The sequence below is a fragment of the Bombus vancouverensis genome, chromosome 1, assembly GCF_051014615.1.
Source record: "Bombus vancouverensis nearcticus chromosome 1, iyBomVanc1_principal, whole genome shotgun sequence".
Lineage (NCBI taxonomy): Eukaryota > Metazoa > Arthropoda > Insecta > Hymenoptera > Apidae > Bombus > Bombus vancouverensis.
The window spans coordinates 17,574,257-17,593,185 of record NC_134911.1 but is presented as its reverse complement, the minus strand read 5'-3'; the positions used below and the strand labels follow the sequence as shown (position 1 = coordinate 17,593,185).

At 31.6% G+C, this 18,929-nt stretch overlaps 4 protein-coding genes across 11 annotated transcripts; 3 read left to right on the top strand and 1 right to left on the bottom strand.

The window, feature by feature from the left end:
- Positions 1 to 143: 143 nt before the first annotated feature.
- LOC117153384 (uncharacterized) lies at positions 144 to 3,714 on the top strand. 6 transcript variants are annotated; one of them, XM_076621782.1, is made up of 5 exons: positions 144 to 228; positions 517 to 719; positions 860 to 1,982; positions 2,049 to 2,614; positions 2,706 to 3,714. In XM_076621782.1, the coding sequence occupies exons 2-5, from the start codon at positions 660 to 662 to the stop codon at positions 3,309 to 3,311; spliced, it is 2,355 nt and encodes a 784-aa protein (XP_076477897.1). In that variant the 5' UTR covers positions 144 to 228; positions 517 to 659; the 3' UTR covers positions 3,312 to 3,714. The 6 variants fall into 6 exon arrangements, with proteins under 6 accessions (XP_076477897.1, XP_033183277.2, XP_076477886.1 ...); XM_033327386.2 differs by lacking the exon at positions 144 to 228 and adding an exon at positions 244 to 430; XM_076621771.1 differs by lacking the exon at positions 144 to 228 and adding an exon at positions 244 to 440.
- A 320-nt stretch (positions 3,715 to 4,034) lies between these two features.
- LOC117153385 (peptidyl-prolyl cis-trans isomerase FKBP8) lies at positions 4,035 to 7,164 on the bottom strand. Its single transcript, XM_033327387.2, has 5 exons — positions 6,940 to 7,164; positions 6,227 to 6,535; positions 5,815 to 6,014; positions 5,445 to 5,746; positions 4,035 to 5,366 (listed from the first exon to the last, which is right to left on the bottom strand). The coding sequence occupies exons 1-5, from the start codon at positions 6,967 to 6,969 to the stop codon at positions 5,059 to 5,061; spliced, it is 1,149 nt and encodes a 382-aa protein (XP_033183278.1). The 5' UTR covers positions 6,970 to 7,164; the 3' UTR covers positions 4,035 to 5,058.
- On the top strand, positions 7,115 to 9,740 carry Ppib (peptidylprolyl isomerase B (cyclophilin B)). 3 transcript variants are annotated; one of them, XM_076621799.1, is made up of 5 exons: positions 7,115 to 7,139; positions 8,037 to 8,110; positions 8,445 to 8,652; positions 8,848 to 9,032; positions 9,107 to 9,740. In XM_076621799.1, exons 1-5 carry the CDS (start codon positions 7,136 to 7,138, stop codon positions 9,239 to 9,241), a joined length of 606 nt encoding a protein of 201 aa, XP_076477914.1. In that variant the 5' UTR covers positions 7,115 to 7,135; the 3' UTR covers positions 9,242 to 9,740. The 3 variants fall into 3 exon arrangements, with proteins under 3 accessions (XP_076477914.1, XP_033183280.1, XP_076477916.1); XM_033327389.2 differs by having other exon boundaries at positions 7,125 to 7,213; positions 7,828 to 8,110; XM_076621801.1 differs by having other exon boundaries at positions 7,139 to 7,213.
- Positions 9,741 to 17,541: 7,801 nt separating this feature from the next.
- LOC117153735 (uncharacterized protein KIAA1143 homolog) lies at positions 17,542 to 18,671 on the top strand. The gene is made up of 3 exons (XM_033328064.2): positions 17,542 to 17,750; positions 17,946 to 18,075; positions 18,132 to 18,671. Exons 1-3 carry the CDS (start codon positions 17,640 to 17,642, stop codon positions 18,299 to 18,301), a joined length of 411 nt encoding a protein of 136 aa, XP_033183955.1. The 5' UTR covers positions 17,542 to 17,639; the 3' UTR covers positions 18,302 to 18,671.
- Positions 18,672 to 18,929: the final 258 nt, after the last annotated feature.

Genomic DNA, 18,929 nt, shown 5'->3' with positions numbered 1-18,929 from the left:
ATATAATTATATATGTACGTGTATTTATAAATTATATGTATTTTTATTACGTCTTTATACTATAAATAAAAAATATGTAAAAATTTAGTACTACTAATTTTATTTCAATTTATTTCTATAGTATTATCTTCCCTAGATTAGATACAAATGCTAATAATTCGTAGTTTTGAATTAAAATATAATACATATGTATACGAAATATAATAACGCTCATATATATACAAATAAGTATGTATATATTTTTAATACACGTATATCTCATTTAATTCTTAGCGGTATAACGATTGTGTTCTAAAAAATACCACAATTAATAGATTTGTATTTAAAGATCAATGAGAATAATAGTACAATAAAAATCGTTATGTCCGATGGACCATGATTGTCAATTTAAAAAACACGGTGCATATTAAAATACTATAAACAAAAAAATGTATTTATATGTAATTATGAATTATACAATAAGGTAAATAGATGTACTTAAACTAAGATTATTTTTTTCATTTATAATTTTTTTAGGTTATATTTAAGTGCAATTATGTTATAAACACCATGGAATGTTTAATTAATTTTAGTTTTGGCTTAAAAATTATCCTATAGTTGTCAAATATACGAAATATCATATGCGGGGCTCATTATTATTGTTTAAAATAATTTGAACAATGTCAGATATCAAATATCAACAATCAAAAATATTATCACAACATTCAGTTGAAGATCAGGTAAAATTTCTTAAGCAAACAATATTTTATTAGAAAATAGAAATATAATTTGTAATCAGTAAATTTATTAAATAATTTTATTAAGGAAGGAATAATTAATAATGAATATAAATATAATAGATTAAACATTTTTTTATTAGGATAATTCAATACTACAGGTAGTACAAAAATCTCCTTCAGAAATTAATGAAGTTAATGTCGTTGATTATTTACAAGATTGTGTAAATAAACCTTTAACTAAAGATTCAGGAATACATTTATCTTCTACACCAATATATAATTCAAACATTGAGTCACAATTGAAAAACAAAAATGATTATAAAAATAGTATCGAATTTGATTTTATAAAAATTGAAAACATTTTTTTACAAAATATACCAAATTCTCAAAATGAATTGAGATTTAAATGCATAGAGCAAAATCATTTAAAAATGAAAAATGAATCTGCAGAATCTATAACTCATTTAGATGAAAAGAATACTAATAGTATTAAATTAATAAAAATGAATAATGCAATTGATACAGAAGATGTAAAAAGTAACAATATTCCTGTTAAAGTAAAAAAGGCTTTTGTACTTGAGAAAAATGTTTTTACTCAAGTTAAAGATAAATCGTATAACTTAGAAGTTAAGAATGAAAATTTGAATGATGAAAATAATGATCCTGAAACTAAATTTATAACATCAAATAATCAGAGTAAAATTAAAATCAATAATCTAGTTATGTTAAATAAACAAGTTAAAACATGTAGTCAATGTTCAATGACATTTAGATACAAAAGACATTTAGATCGGCATCTGGAAGGTCATCAAAAAAATAATTGTTCTCACTGCAGTGCAAAATTTGCCAGGCGTAAACACCTTGATATACACTTATTTCGTTCACATGGTGAAAGAGTAACAAAATATCCACATTCTTGTGATGTATGTTCCCGTAGTTTTCCTAAACGTATTTTATTAAATCGTCATCGTGCAAAACACAACTATGAAAATGGCAAAGTTTGTTCAGATTGTGGAGAAATGTTGAAAGCAGAAGAAGATGATAAGGAACACAAAGAAAATCATTGCACACGAAAACAATTTAAGTGTAAAAGATGTTTACAAACATTTAGTATTGAACAAACATATATAGCTCATATCCAAAATCATGATAATTATAAATGTCCAAAGTGTGATGTCACTTTTGCCTCCAAAAAGAAGGTGCATGAACATTATAAAATGGTGCATTCTTCAAAATTGAATCATGATAAAATATCAAATAACGGTAAGTTTTTAAAAATAGAATAAGAAAATATATATTCATAATTTATAAAAACTTACTATTTTATAGGTATTTACTTTTGTACTGACTGCAGGCATACTTTTTTAAAAAAGGATGATTATTCTCGTCATTTAGATTCTACATTACATCTTAATAAAGTAAACAGGGAAATATTCCAAAGAGACATTTTTACATGCCTAATTTGTTCTAAGAAATTAATTTCACAAAGAGCTCTCGATCAACATGTTAGACGTATACATAAAGAAGAAAAAAGATTTATATGCAATATATATGGTTGTACATTTCAGTGTGCAAGGAAATCAGACTTGGATAGACATAGACAATTACATGTAGAACAAAGAAATGTTGTATGTGAACAATGTGGTAAAACTTTTACTAGTGTTAGTATTCTTAATGATCATGTTCTCTATATACACAATAAGGAAAGACAATTTATATGTGAAGAATGTGGTAAAGCATTTAAACGAAATAGTTTATTAAAAAGACATAAATTATCTCATCAACAATATCGGCCATTTGCTTGTATGCAATGCAATACTGCTTTCAAGAGATCCCATCATCTTTCTCGTCATATGGAAACTTGTCATAGAATTACACTTGAGAAGAAAAAGAAGGTGAATTTAACTCTACATTTATATTTTACTTTTTAATCATTTATGTAATTTAACAAAGATGCACAATTAAAATATAATAAAAATTCAACAGGTTGTAAAACTTATGAAAACAGAAGATGGTCATCTTGTTCCAGTACCAGAGAAACCAAAAAAGCTTAAACCTAAAAAATTAAAAATGAAAGCAGGATCTAATAAAATCTTATTGTCAGATGACAAATCTGTTACTTTTCAAAACGTGGATATTAATAACAAATATTCTGATTCATATTTGGAAGCACAAACATTGCTTAATTCTAATGACTTATGTGAAAATTCACCATTGCCATTAGAACTTACAAATGTATTATCAAACACAGATTTTGCCCCTCAGGTTCTTTCATTAGTAGATATTAATGCAGAACAAATTGTGACTGTAGAAGTTACTACTCCAAAAACATTAATAATGAATGATCTTGTAGATCAATTTGAAATAAATTGTAATGAAATATTGAATCTAACAAATTATCAAGATTTAGAACTTCAGTATGGAATTTCAAATACAGATCAAAATTTGTATGATCATATAAATTATTCTGAATTATCATTAGGAACTGTTGAAGGAACATCATTTTTTGTGGATTCGAATATTAACAAACTAGATACTTTACCAATAGAAAATTATTTGAATCAATCGTTTCCATCGTTTTTAAATTTTTAATCATATTACATAATATGTATTAATATAAAATATCTAGCTTATAAGCTAAAAAACCTTTTCTATATCTCTATCATTACTTGAATTTATAGATACAAAATTTTATTAACATGAATTATAAATATGTATTAAAAGTATGTAAAACTGCCTAAAATTATTTTAAGCATAATTAAAATGTTTAATAAGTGATCAACAAAAATGTGATATATTTTGTAATACTTAGATTTTATCAAAATTTATCATGCATTTAATAAGTATAGTAAGTAATAAGTATAAATAAAATTGTATAGTAATCTTTCTAGATTTTTTATTTATAGTTGTTTTTATTAATATATATAATATAATATATAAATGCCATGAATATGTTATTCTTTTTGCTTAAAAATATACATTTTAATGAATATAACTAATGTTTATTTTTATTATTTATTAGAGACATGGATAACTCATGCTAGTTATCATGATGGGAAAATTATAAAACAGGGTATGCACAGTCTCATACACCCTTATCAAATTTGATTAATTTCAGATGAGCTCACATGAGCTCGCCATAAAAACATTTTGTGACATGCCAAATCAGTTTTTTATAAGTATAAATCATTATTTCCCAAAGTATGATATAATAAAGTTATATATATATAATAAAGTTATATCTAAAGATATATTTATTTTTTCCAATTTTATTAGTGCTAATTTACTTAATTAGTGCCATTCAATAAATAATGCTTTGTTATAATTTGTATATCTGAGTTTTTTATTGCAACAGCAAGTTTCTAAAAGTAGAAAGTATTAACAAATTTTGTGACATTTCCCTACTCACTTGATTATTGCTTCATTTCATGTCATTTTAATTATTGAGTATACCAAATGACATACTTATAGATCTATTGTTCATAGTGAAGATTCTTTCATATGGGTAACAGTTATCCATACCTAATTTACTATATTAATATAAGATAGTATATGAGATCTAAATAATAATAGAAAAAATTGAAATAATAAAAATATATCATAAATACGTATTTAAGTGGTATTTGAATATGCCCAAAAATATTAATGCAATTAAATTATTATTAATATAAAACACAAGTGTAAAATATATTGTACATATTCATTTAAATCATATACACTTTTTCACATAAATGTTTGAATTTATATATCTCGTACATATTTATTTCTCACGTTATTTATATTCTTTTCAACACACCATTATTGTACATCGTTTTAAAAATTGCTATAAAATAATAATAAGGAAAAGAATTCTATAGTATTTCTTATTTCATTATTAATATTAAGATAAATAAATAATTAATATGAGTAAGATTATGAGAATCTTCCTCTTATTAATTACGTTCGTAAATGCAAAAAGTTCATGTTGACATATATGTCAACGAAGTTTATACATTTAGAATATGTATGTAATTACTCAAATATAATCTTACCCTTTTTTAGCACCCCGTATATTGTAAATATCCAATTGAAAAGACTGACTATATTTTTGTATGCTAATTTTTGTTGCAAAATTTACAGACATAATATATAATACAAGATTTGAACAAAATTTAAATAAAATTTTATTAATAGTATGATCTTTTCTTTTGATTTGTTCGTATATTATTAAAATTATCAAATTTTTACTTGTTTTTATACTTATATCTTTTAGTTTGAAGTCTATGATACTTAATTATATATATTTATACTTATTTAGCTTAGACAATGTGTTTCATTTAAATTTTTTTCTAAATTTTTTTCACGAAACAAATCTATATAAAAATACGCTTAAAATTGCTGCAGTTGCTCCACCAATTAAACTCCATGTAAGCTTTGATGAATTTTTACTTTTTTGTTCTTTTGTATTTTTTTGATAATTATTGTCATTTTTATGTGCTCCTAACATTTTACGATACAGATTTTTTTCATGCTGAGCGTCCTTAGCATTCTTCTCTTTTAAAATAGCTAATTCCGACTGAATAGCCTTTGTTTCTGGCTCCAATTTTGCTGCTTGAAGCAATGTTTGATATGCTAATGCATGTTCTCCTTTATAATGCAAAATTTTTCCTAAAAAAAATGTAATATGCTTAATATACAAAACTTACTATTATATGTATATATAAAATGGCACGTGTACAATATTACCTTTCCTAAAGAGTGCTTTTACATTTTGAGGTTGACAACTTAGAACACTTTCTACACTTTTCAATGCTGCATCATAAGCTTGTGTTTTCATTTGTGCAGCTGCTAGATTATTATATACTTTCATACGATCCTCCAGTAAAGCCTGTAATTCTGCATCAGTAGTAGTATCTTCCATTTCATTTTGGTAAGATGTACGACTTTCTGTTGGTAACAAAAATTCTAATGCTCTCCGATAACACTGAATCGCAAGTGTTGGTTCATTACGAGTAAACCACCAATTGCCCCGTTCCCGTTTTTTATTGCTTTAAAAGAAGTGAAAATATGCAATCAATTATAATATCAAATATCAACAATCATAAAAAATAATTACCCAATTTCTTTTCGCTGATTGACATGGAGTGTTTCTGTTTCTTCTTCTAATTCACTGGACTTCAATTCAACTGTATATAAAATAGTGGCATTTGGTGGAATATTTGGTTCTTTTCCTAGAGAACCATAAGCAAACCTTGGATCAATCTCAATTTCAGCAACTTCATTTACATCCATTAATGCAATTGCTAAATCTAATCCCTACAATTGAACAATGTAATAACAAACATTATTGATACTACTATATTAAGTAAAATTTTTTTATTGGAAAATTAATAATAATTATGTTACTCATAATCTAATAAAATATAAGTAGTATTATAGCAGATTAATCAATATAACATTTCTGAAATACAATTTAAAAAATACATTTATAAAACTGAGATTTAAAAAATAAAGATATCACTCAATACCTGAATCACTTCAACATCACCTAATTGAATTTTGAGGTCTTCATATTCTTCAACCGTCGTACCATCTTTTAATTTACCAATAATTTTTAAAGTACAAATATCAGATCTATTTGGTCGTGTTCCATTTTTCCCACTTTTTATAACTTTCTTTTTAAGCTGTCCATTTCCTAAGATATCTATCCACTCTTCAGGTGGATGTTCATTTAAAACTGCTTTTGTCATTGGTTCATTTGGGTTTATATCAAAGTTTAATCCTTCTTTAATGAAATCAGCTTGACTCGTCCCTGGTTGAATAGATTCATCTTCCATCTTCAAAATCCACAAAGTCCAACAAATTATTCACTTGTTATAGACATAAAAATTAATGAGTTTTTAAAAGATTGTATTGAAACAGTAAATCACTATAGCAATATTAAGAAATTAAGAATTCATTCTATTATAGATATAGAAATAAATTTCAATCTCAATAAAATGTTCATTAATTTTTAATTCGCAATACCAAATATGTCATAATCATTAAAAATAAGAACATTAAATTATAAGAAATGTTAAACGCATATAATAAATAAACAATATAAACAAACGAAAAATGCACACTCATTCGATGAAACGACAAAATTTTAAGCAGAAATAATAATATTAACATTATTAATTCTTGTTATGCGATAACGTAATACGAGTTTAAACTGACTTTTATTTAAAAAGATACGTACCTTGTTATTTTCAAAGGTTTCAATAATCATTAGAAATGCTAAGAAATAATATTCAACTTGTGTTTATTTGCAGAACACGCGATACTGATTAACCTCACTGATTACTTGAAATGAGCACTACTAGAATATCGAAAGTATTTAATCGATAATCGAACTTTTATCGACTTCCTTAAGCCAGTTGATTACGTAAATATGTATGTGTATGTATCTTTGTGCTTATTAGAAGAAACAAACGTGATTTAATTGCTTAATTCAACTAGAATAAATTTATCAAGTAAATGCTTCCGCTTTATAATTAATTCTGATACATATGTAATAACCGAAAATTAAATTAATCCCTAATTTTGATTGGTAGTAAAACTGATTATCAAGATCATATAATGTTCTTATCCTGTGTTTGTTTAACAATCTAAAATTCCCTGCAATTTTATTAAAACAGAAATAAATTTATAAAACTACTAAATCATAAAATCAGTCCTTTCTCTCTCTCTTTCTTTTGGGTTTAGATACTATACATACATATGTATATACTATATGTACATATATAAGCAACAGAATAAATTAGCGAAGTGTTGCATAAAATATGTTTGTAACACCAGAGATCATTTTGTGTCATATCAATGCGTAAAACTTTCAATCTCCTATATATCTTTAGATCGAGATATCTATAGACTGTAGATTGTAAGTTTTAAAATCTTATTATTGTGGTAAATAATTTTTATTTTCAACTACATTGAAACGAACATGTATTTTTATATAAGATATTCTATAATTATTGCTCAAATATTGATAACAGTTGCTAAATAAATACTAAAATCATATTATATCATATCATATCAATCTGTTTCAATCTTTTTATCAACTAATAACATATTTACCAATTCTCAGTTGTAGTTTATATTACATGCAAGGTGAATGGAACCAATCGAATGATCCCACATTTCTAACATATACGCATGCGCATGGGATCCACGTTCGACTATATATTGTATATGTACCACTCTGACAAAGTGTATAGTTGCTAAGAAGTCTTTATCCTGTTAATTCCCATTCAATTTTAAAATTCTTTTTATTAATAATGAAATCGCTTTTATTAGTGGGAGTCGTGTTAGCGACCTTTTGTTCAAGTAGTAACGCTGACGATAAAAAAGGCCCAAAAGTTACAGATAAGGTAAATAAATGAAATGTACTAATATAAAACATCAGACTTGTTAACAAAGAATTTATTTTCGAACAAAGTAGATAAAAATAAAACTAAATAAACTAAATATGACTCATTGTTAAAAAATAGTCGCTTTTCTTATTTTCAAATTAAATAATATACCTTCGATTTATATATATTTTGATTTATTTTTTACATTCATATGTTAGAAAATTTTTTAAATTAAGTTCGTAATTAGGATATACAATTTAAGGATATACAATAGAAACAATAGTTTTTACAAGTCTATGAAATTTTAAGAAAATAATTAAATCTATAGCTATACATACATATTTATACATAGGTATGGTTTGACATTAATATTGATGGTAAATATGAAGGAAGAATTGAGATTGGGCTGTTTGGAAAAACAGTTCCAAAGACTGTCCAGAACTTCATTGCATTAGCAAAAAAACCTCAAGGAGAAGGATATAAGGGTAGTAAATTTCATAGAGTCATTCGTGAATTTATGATTCAAGGAGGAGATTTTACAAAAGGAGATGGAACTGGAGGTTTGATATCATCATATTATTTATTACTAGTTTGAAAATTGATGTATTACATCTTATTTAGTATAAAATTAAGATTTAATAAATCCTTTAAATTTTATTACATAAAATGACACATAGCTCAAGGTTTTTATAGTACTTAAAATATTGGACAATTATTAATAATTACATTTAATTTTATTAAATTTTTTTTATTAGGTCGCAGTATTTATGGAGCTCGTTTTGAAGATGAAAATTTCAAATTGAAACATTATGGTGCTGGATGGTTGTCTATGGCAAATGCTGGAAAAGATACCAATGGATCACAGTTCTTTATTACTGTGAAACAAACTCCTTGGCTTGATGGTAGACATGTCGTATTTGGCAAAATAATTAAGGGAATGGTATGTCATTTTCTTTACATAATCTGTTGGATTACATAACTTATTAAGTATCTATCATGAAAATAATTTTACAGGACGTAGTAAGAAAAATTGAAAATGTAAATACTGATACTCGAGATAGACCAACAAAAGATGTTGTAATTGCTGATTGTGGTGCAGAAGTAGTAGCAGAACCTTTCAGTGTATCAAAGGAAAGTGCTACTGATTAAACATATTCTTATTTTTATGATGATGGAAACTAACCATTTATGGCTCTTATGTATTAAAAGAACAAGCTTATTTAGTTTAATATGTTCATAATTTCATATACACTAAAAATTCATAAAGTGTAATATTTACTAATTTTGTATAAAAATCATTTAGATATTGTTTACATAATTGCTCAAAAAATTATTCACAAACCTTATTGTAATATACTTATCTAAAATACATTTTAACAATTATGATCAATCATTAAAAAAATACGTAAAATAAGAATTTGTTCTTAACAATTTTAATTGTAGAACAGTTAAGTGAAATGCATATTTATAAGTAGAAATTTCTTAAACAAATAGAGTTGGAAAATCACAAAATCGTATGAAACCATCTTGTAATCCATTATCTTATTCCAATTTTTATAAAACTATATACATACATATGCTAAAATGCGCAATAAATTTTATATACTTATAATCACATTTTTTCAAATAAATAATATAACTACTTTTATTCGTTTTCCTTTCATGCCTATTTTTATTCAATATAAATATAAATAACATAGTACAATTGAATACAACAAAATTATGTGAAATATAAATTGTATATATTATAAATCTACATATATATATACATATGCATAGGTATACTGTTTTAATTCAATGCAGTACATATATATGTAGTATGATATAGTACGAACAGGTATGAACAATATTAAGCCTTTCACTTCAAAGTTCATGACATTCTCATAAGTAAGAATTCTTCATTTATTTTTTATAAAATACATACTGACTACGTAAATGAAAGTTAGTTAAATAATTTCTGAAGAAACTTTATTATATGTACCTATATGTACATATGTTAATCATGCAATTATATATGTTAATTAATTTTTGTAATTACTAATTCATTCATATATATGTCATTCATATATATGTACTAATTCATTTATATATATGTCAATGATTGTCAATAATTTGCATTGAAACATATATAAGTAAATATATATATATGTCGGAGCGCACATTAGAATTAGGGTTAGGGGCGTGAAACGAATCTTCGTTTGGGTTACACGTTGTCGTTATGCAATGGAGAAGACATTGACTAGTGCAAATACGATTATTATAGAACCGGACAAGTAACCGCGGTAGTTAGGTGCTCGAGAAACTAATGACAATGATCCTAGGTTCAATAACGAATCCGCGGTCGACGGGATGATAGATGAACGTGCTCACAAAATCTAAGTCGGACGCGTAATGTTCACTGGTCGTAAAGGGTTACTCCTTTCATCGATGAGATCGCGAGCGAGAATGCCTTTCCTGTCCCGATGATGCCACAGAGGAAAACTATAATGGGGTGTGTCTAAGGACACGAGATCATCGGATTCGTCGAGAAAAGCCTTCGTTCAGAAAGTAAGGGAAATTGGCGTTGCTGCTAATTGGTCAATCTCCATATCGGTGGTTAGAAAAGGATGTTAGCCGCCCTCGAGGGAAAGTTGCTAGTGGGAGACCGCGCTCGTTGAAAAATATGTCTCCCCTATCTTCCCGTAGTTGGGACAAAGACTGTTTGTCTGTTTGAAGGACTTTAGTTAACTAAACCTTAAGATTTATAACGGGCTCTCGGGCTAGCCGAACATGTCCTGCGGAGACGCATCGACATCTGGCAATCATCTTACTCGAAGAATAGGGTCTGCACGTGGCGAGCCACGGGACAGAAACCGTTGGAATGTTTATTGTCTCGTGTCGCCCCGAATATTTCTTTTAAGGAGAGCTATAGAATTACTCCATACCTTGTTAGGCAAAACGTTCATCCCGTGACCGCGGCTACGTTCGGCGACTGACTGTCGCCTCGAGCCCAAGCTCATTATCACGACTCTCGAACAATTACAATCGGGTTGAATAACTACAATTGTTCAATTACAGCTATAGTAGACTCTAGGTTACAATGTTGCGGGATTATCCAAAATTCCAAAGGCTCCGCTGTTCTTTCATCTCCGACACGGCCTTCCTGACTATCACACGTCCTCGTGTGTAACTAAAATATCGTGTTTTCTTTCATTAGATTCAACTGACATTATTTACGATTTAACTAAATGTCCAAGCAAGTCAAGGGTCCAGTGCAATAACAAAATTTCGTTCGGAGGCTTGACAACACAAAACTAAAAGAGAACAAGAATTTGTAGCGTTATGATTTGCATTCAAAGTGCTAGTTGCGTTCTGTGAGTCGCCAGACCGTAATGACACGACAGATCATGTTCGATTTCGTACACTGATGAATCTCAGTTGGTTGGATCATATTGCTACGTTGGGTGTATCACTATGGGTATATTGCAGATGTATGAAACATCACAGTGGATATATTGCAGACACGCAAAACGTCACTGTGGGTATATTACAGATGTATGAGACATCACAGTGGATATATTGCAGATACGCAAAACGTCACTGTGGGTATATTACAGATACATGAGACATCACAGTGGATATATTGCAAATACGCAAACGTCACTGTGGGTATATCACAGATGTATGAGACATCACAGTGGATATATTGCAGATACGCAAACGTCACTGTGGGTATATTACAGATGTATGAGACATCACAGTGGATATATTGCAGACACGCAAAACGTCACTGTGGGTATATCACAGATGTATGAGACATCACAGTGGATATATTGCAGATACGCAAAACGTCACTGTGGGTATATTACAGATATATGAGACATCACAGTGGATATATTGCAAATACGCAAAACGTCACTGTGGGTATACACTACGACCACAACGTGGTGTTAATGATCCTCTGAGGTCAGTGCACTTGCATCGTTATTATCACCATCGTTATCATCACCGCAGACGTCAATCTCAGCAGGGGCGCAACTTTCTAGCATCTTTCTCAGTCTGTCATGTCTGTCCTTATATGATTGTTTGCCGTCTAAGGTTTTTAAAGTATATCTATCTCCTTCCAAAATCTTTGCTATCTCGAATGGACCTCTGAATTTCGGATCTAACTTCGTCTGGTTTCTTTCCTCGTTTTTGCATAATACAAAATCACCAAGGTTAAACCTAACTACCTTAGCTTTAGTTTTGTCAACTCCACCTTTATCGTACCTAGCACCAATTTCTATATCCTCTATTGCCCGCTGTCTTACATTAGAGATATCTACTTCTTTTTCTTCGATATTATCGGGTATCAATGAGTCGTAAGGTCTTTGCTGTTCCACCAATTAATAGTTCCAATGGGCTCGATTTAGTCACGCGGTTGGTGGTGCAATTTAAAGCCAGCCGTATTTTTGCCAACCGCGTCTAGCCACGATCGCCCGGTCGTTTCTATGATCGTGAACATAATTTTCAACGTACCGTAATACGCTCTACCTGACCGTTGGCCCTACTCGCACCGGTTGAGATTAAGTGGAGTTTTAGTGTTCACCTTGCCAGAAATCTTGGAATTCTTTACCCGTTAGGACACCTCTCTTGGTCCGCTATTATCCGGCAAGGACTGCCGAATAAAAATATAGTACTTAAGTGCTTTACCGGTACTAAGGAAATCTACTTTGCGAGTATGATGCAGATATGCGAATTTAGTGAAGACGTCGACCAAAACAATGACATACTCTTTCGAACCACTTTTACCGCTTAGTTTGCCCGTTATGTCCACGTGAACTGTATGCCAAGGTATGCTGGTCTTAGGTATAGGATGTAATTCAGCTTGTATTTTACCTGAACTGGCCTTTGAAACTTGACAAGCGTGACAGTTCTCTACGAATTGGCGAACATACTCCGCCATTCCTTCGAACCAGTAACACTCGCACGGTTTCTCAAGCGTTTTATCCCAACCTAAGTGCATAATTGACTGTTGCACATGGTTAATAACAGATCATCTAAAACCTCTGGGGACAATGGACAAGCAGAGAGTTCTGCCTTTTCTCTGTATTTTACGATGAAGGGTACCGGACCGTAACTCATACGTATTCGCGACGTCTTCCGCGAGCTCTTCGTTCTGTAATTTATTGACGATCCCAGAAATTTGGGAGTCGCGACGTTATTCCACTAATAGCTAGTCTTCGGAGATTTCGGTCAGATTGATTTCCTTCTCTATGACTTCGTTGATCGTAAGGTGATCCAAGTCTACGGGATTTCGCGAGACAAAATTTACGTGGGCCATTCGTTTACCTTCCCGGTACAGAATGTCAAGAGTAAAAGTTTGTAAGTAAGCCCACCACCTGTAAACCCTGTCATTTAAATTTACCTTACTACTGGGAGCCTTCGAAGGATTACAATCGGAGACGACAAGAAATTCTCGTCCGTGGAGATAATGACGGAAGTGCTTGACGGCGTTTACAACTGCTAGCGTTTCTAATTCGTAGGAATGATACCTAGATTCTGCAGGGCTAGTTCTTTTGCTGTAATATTCCACTACTTGATTTTTACCTTCAACCCTGTGCATTAAAATGACCTCATATCCATCCGAACTAGCGTCGATACGAAGTTCTATCGGGTAGTTCGGGTCAAATACCATTAACACCGGCGCGTCGGTCAGGGCGGAAATTACCTTTTGCCTTATTTTTCCATGCCTATCTGTCCAAGTCATGTTTTTATTATCGGAAGTAAGCGCATACAAGGGTTTCATTACCCGTGAAAATTTAGGGACGAATTTTCGGAAATAAAGGGCTAAACCTATGAACTGCCTGAGCTGTGTGACGGTCGTTGACGCAGGTAAAGAACTCAAGGCGTGCATTTTACCCGGATTGGGACGAACTTCTCCGACGTAAATTACATATTCCAAATAGAGTACCGATGCCTTTAGAAAAGAACATTTTGAAAAGTTAAAGGAGAATCCGGCTTTTACAAGGGTATCTAGTACGGTGTGCAATACTTTTAGAGCTTGATCTATCGAGTCGGCAATAATTAGGACATCATCCAAATAGACGACAACGTACGAATGGCACGTTGGCTGTTATACGTGTTTTCAAAGGAATCTCAAGAACGATCTCTCGTTTCGTTTGTTCGCAACATCGAAATCAGCGGCCGCTGCTGAATACAATGAAGGAAAGTGTAGTACAGATCACTCCGACCAAATGATTTCTTATGTTACCACAATTAAAAAGGGTCAAATGCTACAGAAGACTTGGCACGCGACTACTCCTGAGGGTTTCCGTAGTAAACGCTTTGATGGTTTACAAAATTGTAGCAAGGAAGAACATAAATATTAGAATATTTAGACAAGTATGAGTTGCAAAATTATTAGGGTTGTCCGAAGATATAAGAATCCCCATTTTCGACGGAGTCAGCATAGTATCGCCGTCCCGAAAATGACTTCCGGAAGAAACATTAAACGCGCACGCACTTATGTTATGCAAATAAAGGACATCGAATGGATCGAACAAAGGCACAAAAGAATTCGAAGAAAACAACAACTTATTATCCAAATTGTTCATCGAGGGTAATCAATGCTGTATACTTCCTAGAATTAGGATGAATAGGGGTTTGGAGAAACCCACCGGCCATGTCCAGAATAATAAAATATCTCGCTTTTGCAATCTCGCGACTCGATCCGCAATGAGGGGTAAAGGCTACCGATCCGCGACCGTATGTTTATTTAGTTCTCGAAAATCTGTCTATCATCTATCTGTACCATTGTTCGTTTTCACGAGTAACACGGGGCTCGCGAACGGTGAATTACTAGGCTTTATGATTTTTGGCTGTAATTAAGTCGCTTGTTCTATCACGTACTACTCTGCGCTCGCGAAGTCTATTAGGACTCCTTGTACGGCGATGTTAGGATCAATTAATTGTACTTCTAACTGTCCTGTATTTTTTGTACGAGTACGTAGGGAACCCGTAACGGATGAATCTCTGAATTTTCGAAAAGAAAGATTAATCGACTTTTATCACTACCACGTACCTCACTGTCAACTTCATTGACATCGATCTCGTTTTCAGCGGTTTTATTACGGGCATGAATTATTTTTGTTTTACACATAGCGAGGCTAGTTTGTGTAATATTACGTCAAGATCTTGGCTTAAAATTTGACGAGCAATCGCGATATCGTATTTTTAAATAACTATCAGCCAGGACATGAAAAATTTATCTCTAACCACTAACACCTGCAACGGGCAAGATTTGAGCGATACGTTTAGTACCAATATCTCTTATTCCTCGCATTACTACTATATCAATCGTTCTTTTGCCAGAAATTCTCAAGACTACGGATTCTTTAATTAGCGAACACTCGGCTCCGAAATCGGGGTAAAATGGAAACGACTCACCCGGATGGCTTGATCTACCAGTTGGCGCCTCACCAACGTGGAAGTCGATTCGACACTCGGTATTGAAATTATATTCAGGAAACTGCTTTGTAAATGATTTTCCTCCATAATCAGATTGGTAGCTGCGCACCATGCAGCGGAGTCGAAAAATTGTTAGGTTCCACACTCGATTCTTGCACTAGCGACGGAATTAACTCGCGCACGATGGTCGTAAGCTCTTGCACTGTTATAACCGGCACTGATCCCACTTCTGATGTCGGAGCGCACATTAGAATTAGGGTTAGGGGCGTGAAACGAATCTTCGTTTGGGTTACACGTTGTCGTTATGCAATGGAGAAGACATTGACTAGTGCAAATACGATTATTATAGAACCGGACAAGTAACCGCGGTAGTTAGGTGCTCGAGAAACTAATGACAATGATCCTAGGTTCAATAACGAATCCGCGGTCGACGGGATGATAGATGAACGTGCTCACAAAATCTAAGTCGGACGCGTAATGTTCACTGGTCGTAAAGGGTTACTCCTTTCATCGATGAGATCGCGAGCGAGAATGCCTTTCCTGTCCCGATGATGCCACAGAGGAAAACTATAATGGGGTGTGTCTAAGGACACGAGATCATCGGATTCGTCGAGAAAAGCCTTCGTTCAGAAAGTAAGGGAAATTGGCGTTGCTGCTAATTGGTCAATCTCCATATCGGTGGTTAGAAAAGGATGTTAGCCGCCCTCGAGGGAAAGTTGCTAGTGGGAGACCGCGCTCGTTGAAAAATATGTCTCCCCTATCTTCCCGTAGTTGGGACAAAGACTGTTTGTCTGTTTGAAGGACTTTAGTTAACTAAACCTTAAGATTTATAACGGGCTCTCGGGCTAGCCGAACATGTCCTGCGGAGACGCATCGACATCTGGCAATCATCTTACTCGAAGAATAGGGTCTGCACGTGGCGAGCCACGGGACAGAAACCGTTGGAATGTTTATTGTCTCGTGTCGCCCCGAATATTTCTTTTAAGGAGAGCTATAGAATTACTCCATACCTTGTTAGGCAAAACGTTCATCCCGTGACCGCGGCTACGTTCGGCGACTGACTGTCGCCTCGAGCCCAAGCTCATTATCACGACTCTCGAACAATTACAATCGGGTTGAATAACTACAATTGTTCAATTACAGCTATAGTAGACTCTAGGTTACAATGTTGCGGGATTATCCAAAATTCCAAAGGCTCCGCTGTTCTTTCATCTCCGACATATATATAAGTATGTGTATGTAACGTCATAGCCTTGCGGCTCCCCATAGCGTACGGGGAGCCATACATTTACGAATTTTTATGTATTGACGCAGCCTTGAGGTTCGCGTAGCACGGTAACTGATAGTTCGAAGCCCACCTTAAACTATAGGTCCTACATGCCCTTCAATGGTACCAAAAATCATTCTTGCTTACTCTCCGAGTCGTACCTAAGCCAATCAAAATCGTAGTGCTTGATGCCGAAAAACAAATGCCTTGGAGCACTTTGAAAAAGACCGAGATGAGGCGTAAGGAAAGGTCTCGTTCTGCGTATACACGACGCTGGTAACATGTATATTTTGATAGTTTATTCGTTTTCCCGGATGTTTACAGCTTTCATAATATGTTGTACATTTCCCCCAATGGTGGAGTTTCAGAAGAGATTCTCTCCTATATTGTCTTCTTATAGGTACACACACACATATATATATACATATGTATATACATACTATGAATGTTCAACAGAAACACTATTCATCTCTATCTGTCTTGCAAGAACGTGGACTTTGTTAATCTTTCAACTTGATTTTTAATGATTAGACACGACTCAATTTACGGACGGTTTTCCCTAGCAAATGTCAAGACCTGTTTATATGATCGTATCGTGGCTTTTATACTCCAGGGATAATAACTAACAATTTAGCTTGGAATTCCCCAAGTTCCTGAACGGCCACACAATAATACCAACCAATCAGAATTAAGACACTAGTGAATTTTACTAGATGTATCCATCTTGATTTTATTTTCCAATCTATGTAGAATTCATATGTAATGTATTACGCAGTATTATTTTGTAGCATACTAAAATTAGGTTATATTTTGATGTTTGGAATTTTAAAACATTAACAGAAAGATAGTAAAATGTCAAGGAAGAAACATAATGTGTCGTATATTAAGCCGAATGAGCCAAAATTTTTACGCGAATTAAAGGAACAAATCGGATACAAGGAAGGACCTACAATCGACACAAAGGTAAATCGTATTTTTCATTATATACAAATAATTGCTCAACTTCTAGGTTATTAATTAGGACGTAACTATAAATTAATAATTATTCATTGCAATTAAGCATATTTGCAATTAAATCATTACATACACCACAATATATACTTAGTTATAACTAGTATAAACAATCATTTAAATAATTTAAAACGTTCTTTTAAACAGAGAGAAGTATTACCACAATATTCAGACAATGAAGAAGAACATGAAGAAGACAAGCCTGTTGTAGTTGTATTAAATTCTGAGCACTTGAGTGCACAACAAGCAGAAGCATATAAGAAAAAGAAAGGAGAAGGTATAAAGTGCATAACTTTCATCTACGATAACTACACATGAATTTTTATATTGTAGAGGAAGCTAATACTCCAGCAGATTTATCTAAAAGAATTATATTCAGGAAAAACAAAATAACAGAGGCAGAATCAGATAAAGCAGATAAACCATTGAAAAAGAAGATTAAAAAATCAAAACAAGAGAAATTTGTATTATCATTTAGTGATAATGATGAAGATTACTCGTAACATTGCTTATGTATGCCAAACGCATTTATAATTAAAATATATAAAATAAAAATGACTGTACAAGATCTCAAAGATATTTAACATATTTTCTAAATATATACAGTAGGATCTACAGCATATAATGGTGATGTAATAACATATAAATATGTTATTGAAGGAACTTTGTATATTTAAGATACTGAAAATATTGATATTTAAAATGTAAATATTGTATATAAAACTCTTACATTTTTTTCCAATAACAATGTTAAAAAAAGGATGTAATTAGCTATATAAATATAAAGTCTTAATAAAAAGATAGTATCTTTTTGAAAATAATTCTTTTAATAGTGTAAAAAAGAATGATAATAAAAATTTATTAGATAAAAAAGCCATGTTATTTTATTTAGAATACATATATATATATAAATTAAGTAATAAACTTTGTATTTATAAGTATAATGTATATAAAAATGATAAAACAACATTTTTTTAATACCCTTACGTGAATTGTCGGTGTGTCTTCCCAAAGGAACCTATAGAAAAGGGCGGAGGCTTGTTAGTCAACCCTATTACTAATATTACTATACACATTGTTGCAATTGCAGATTGTCCTTATTCTTGGGAGAGGCTCTCATTGGATGTGCAC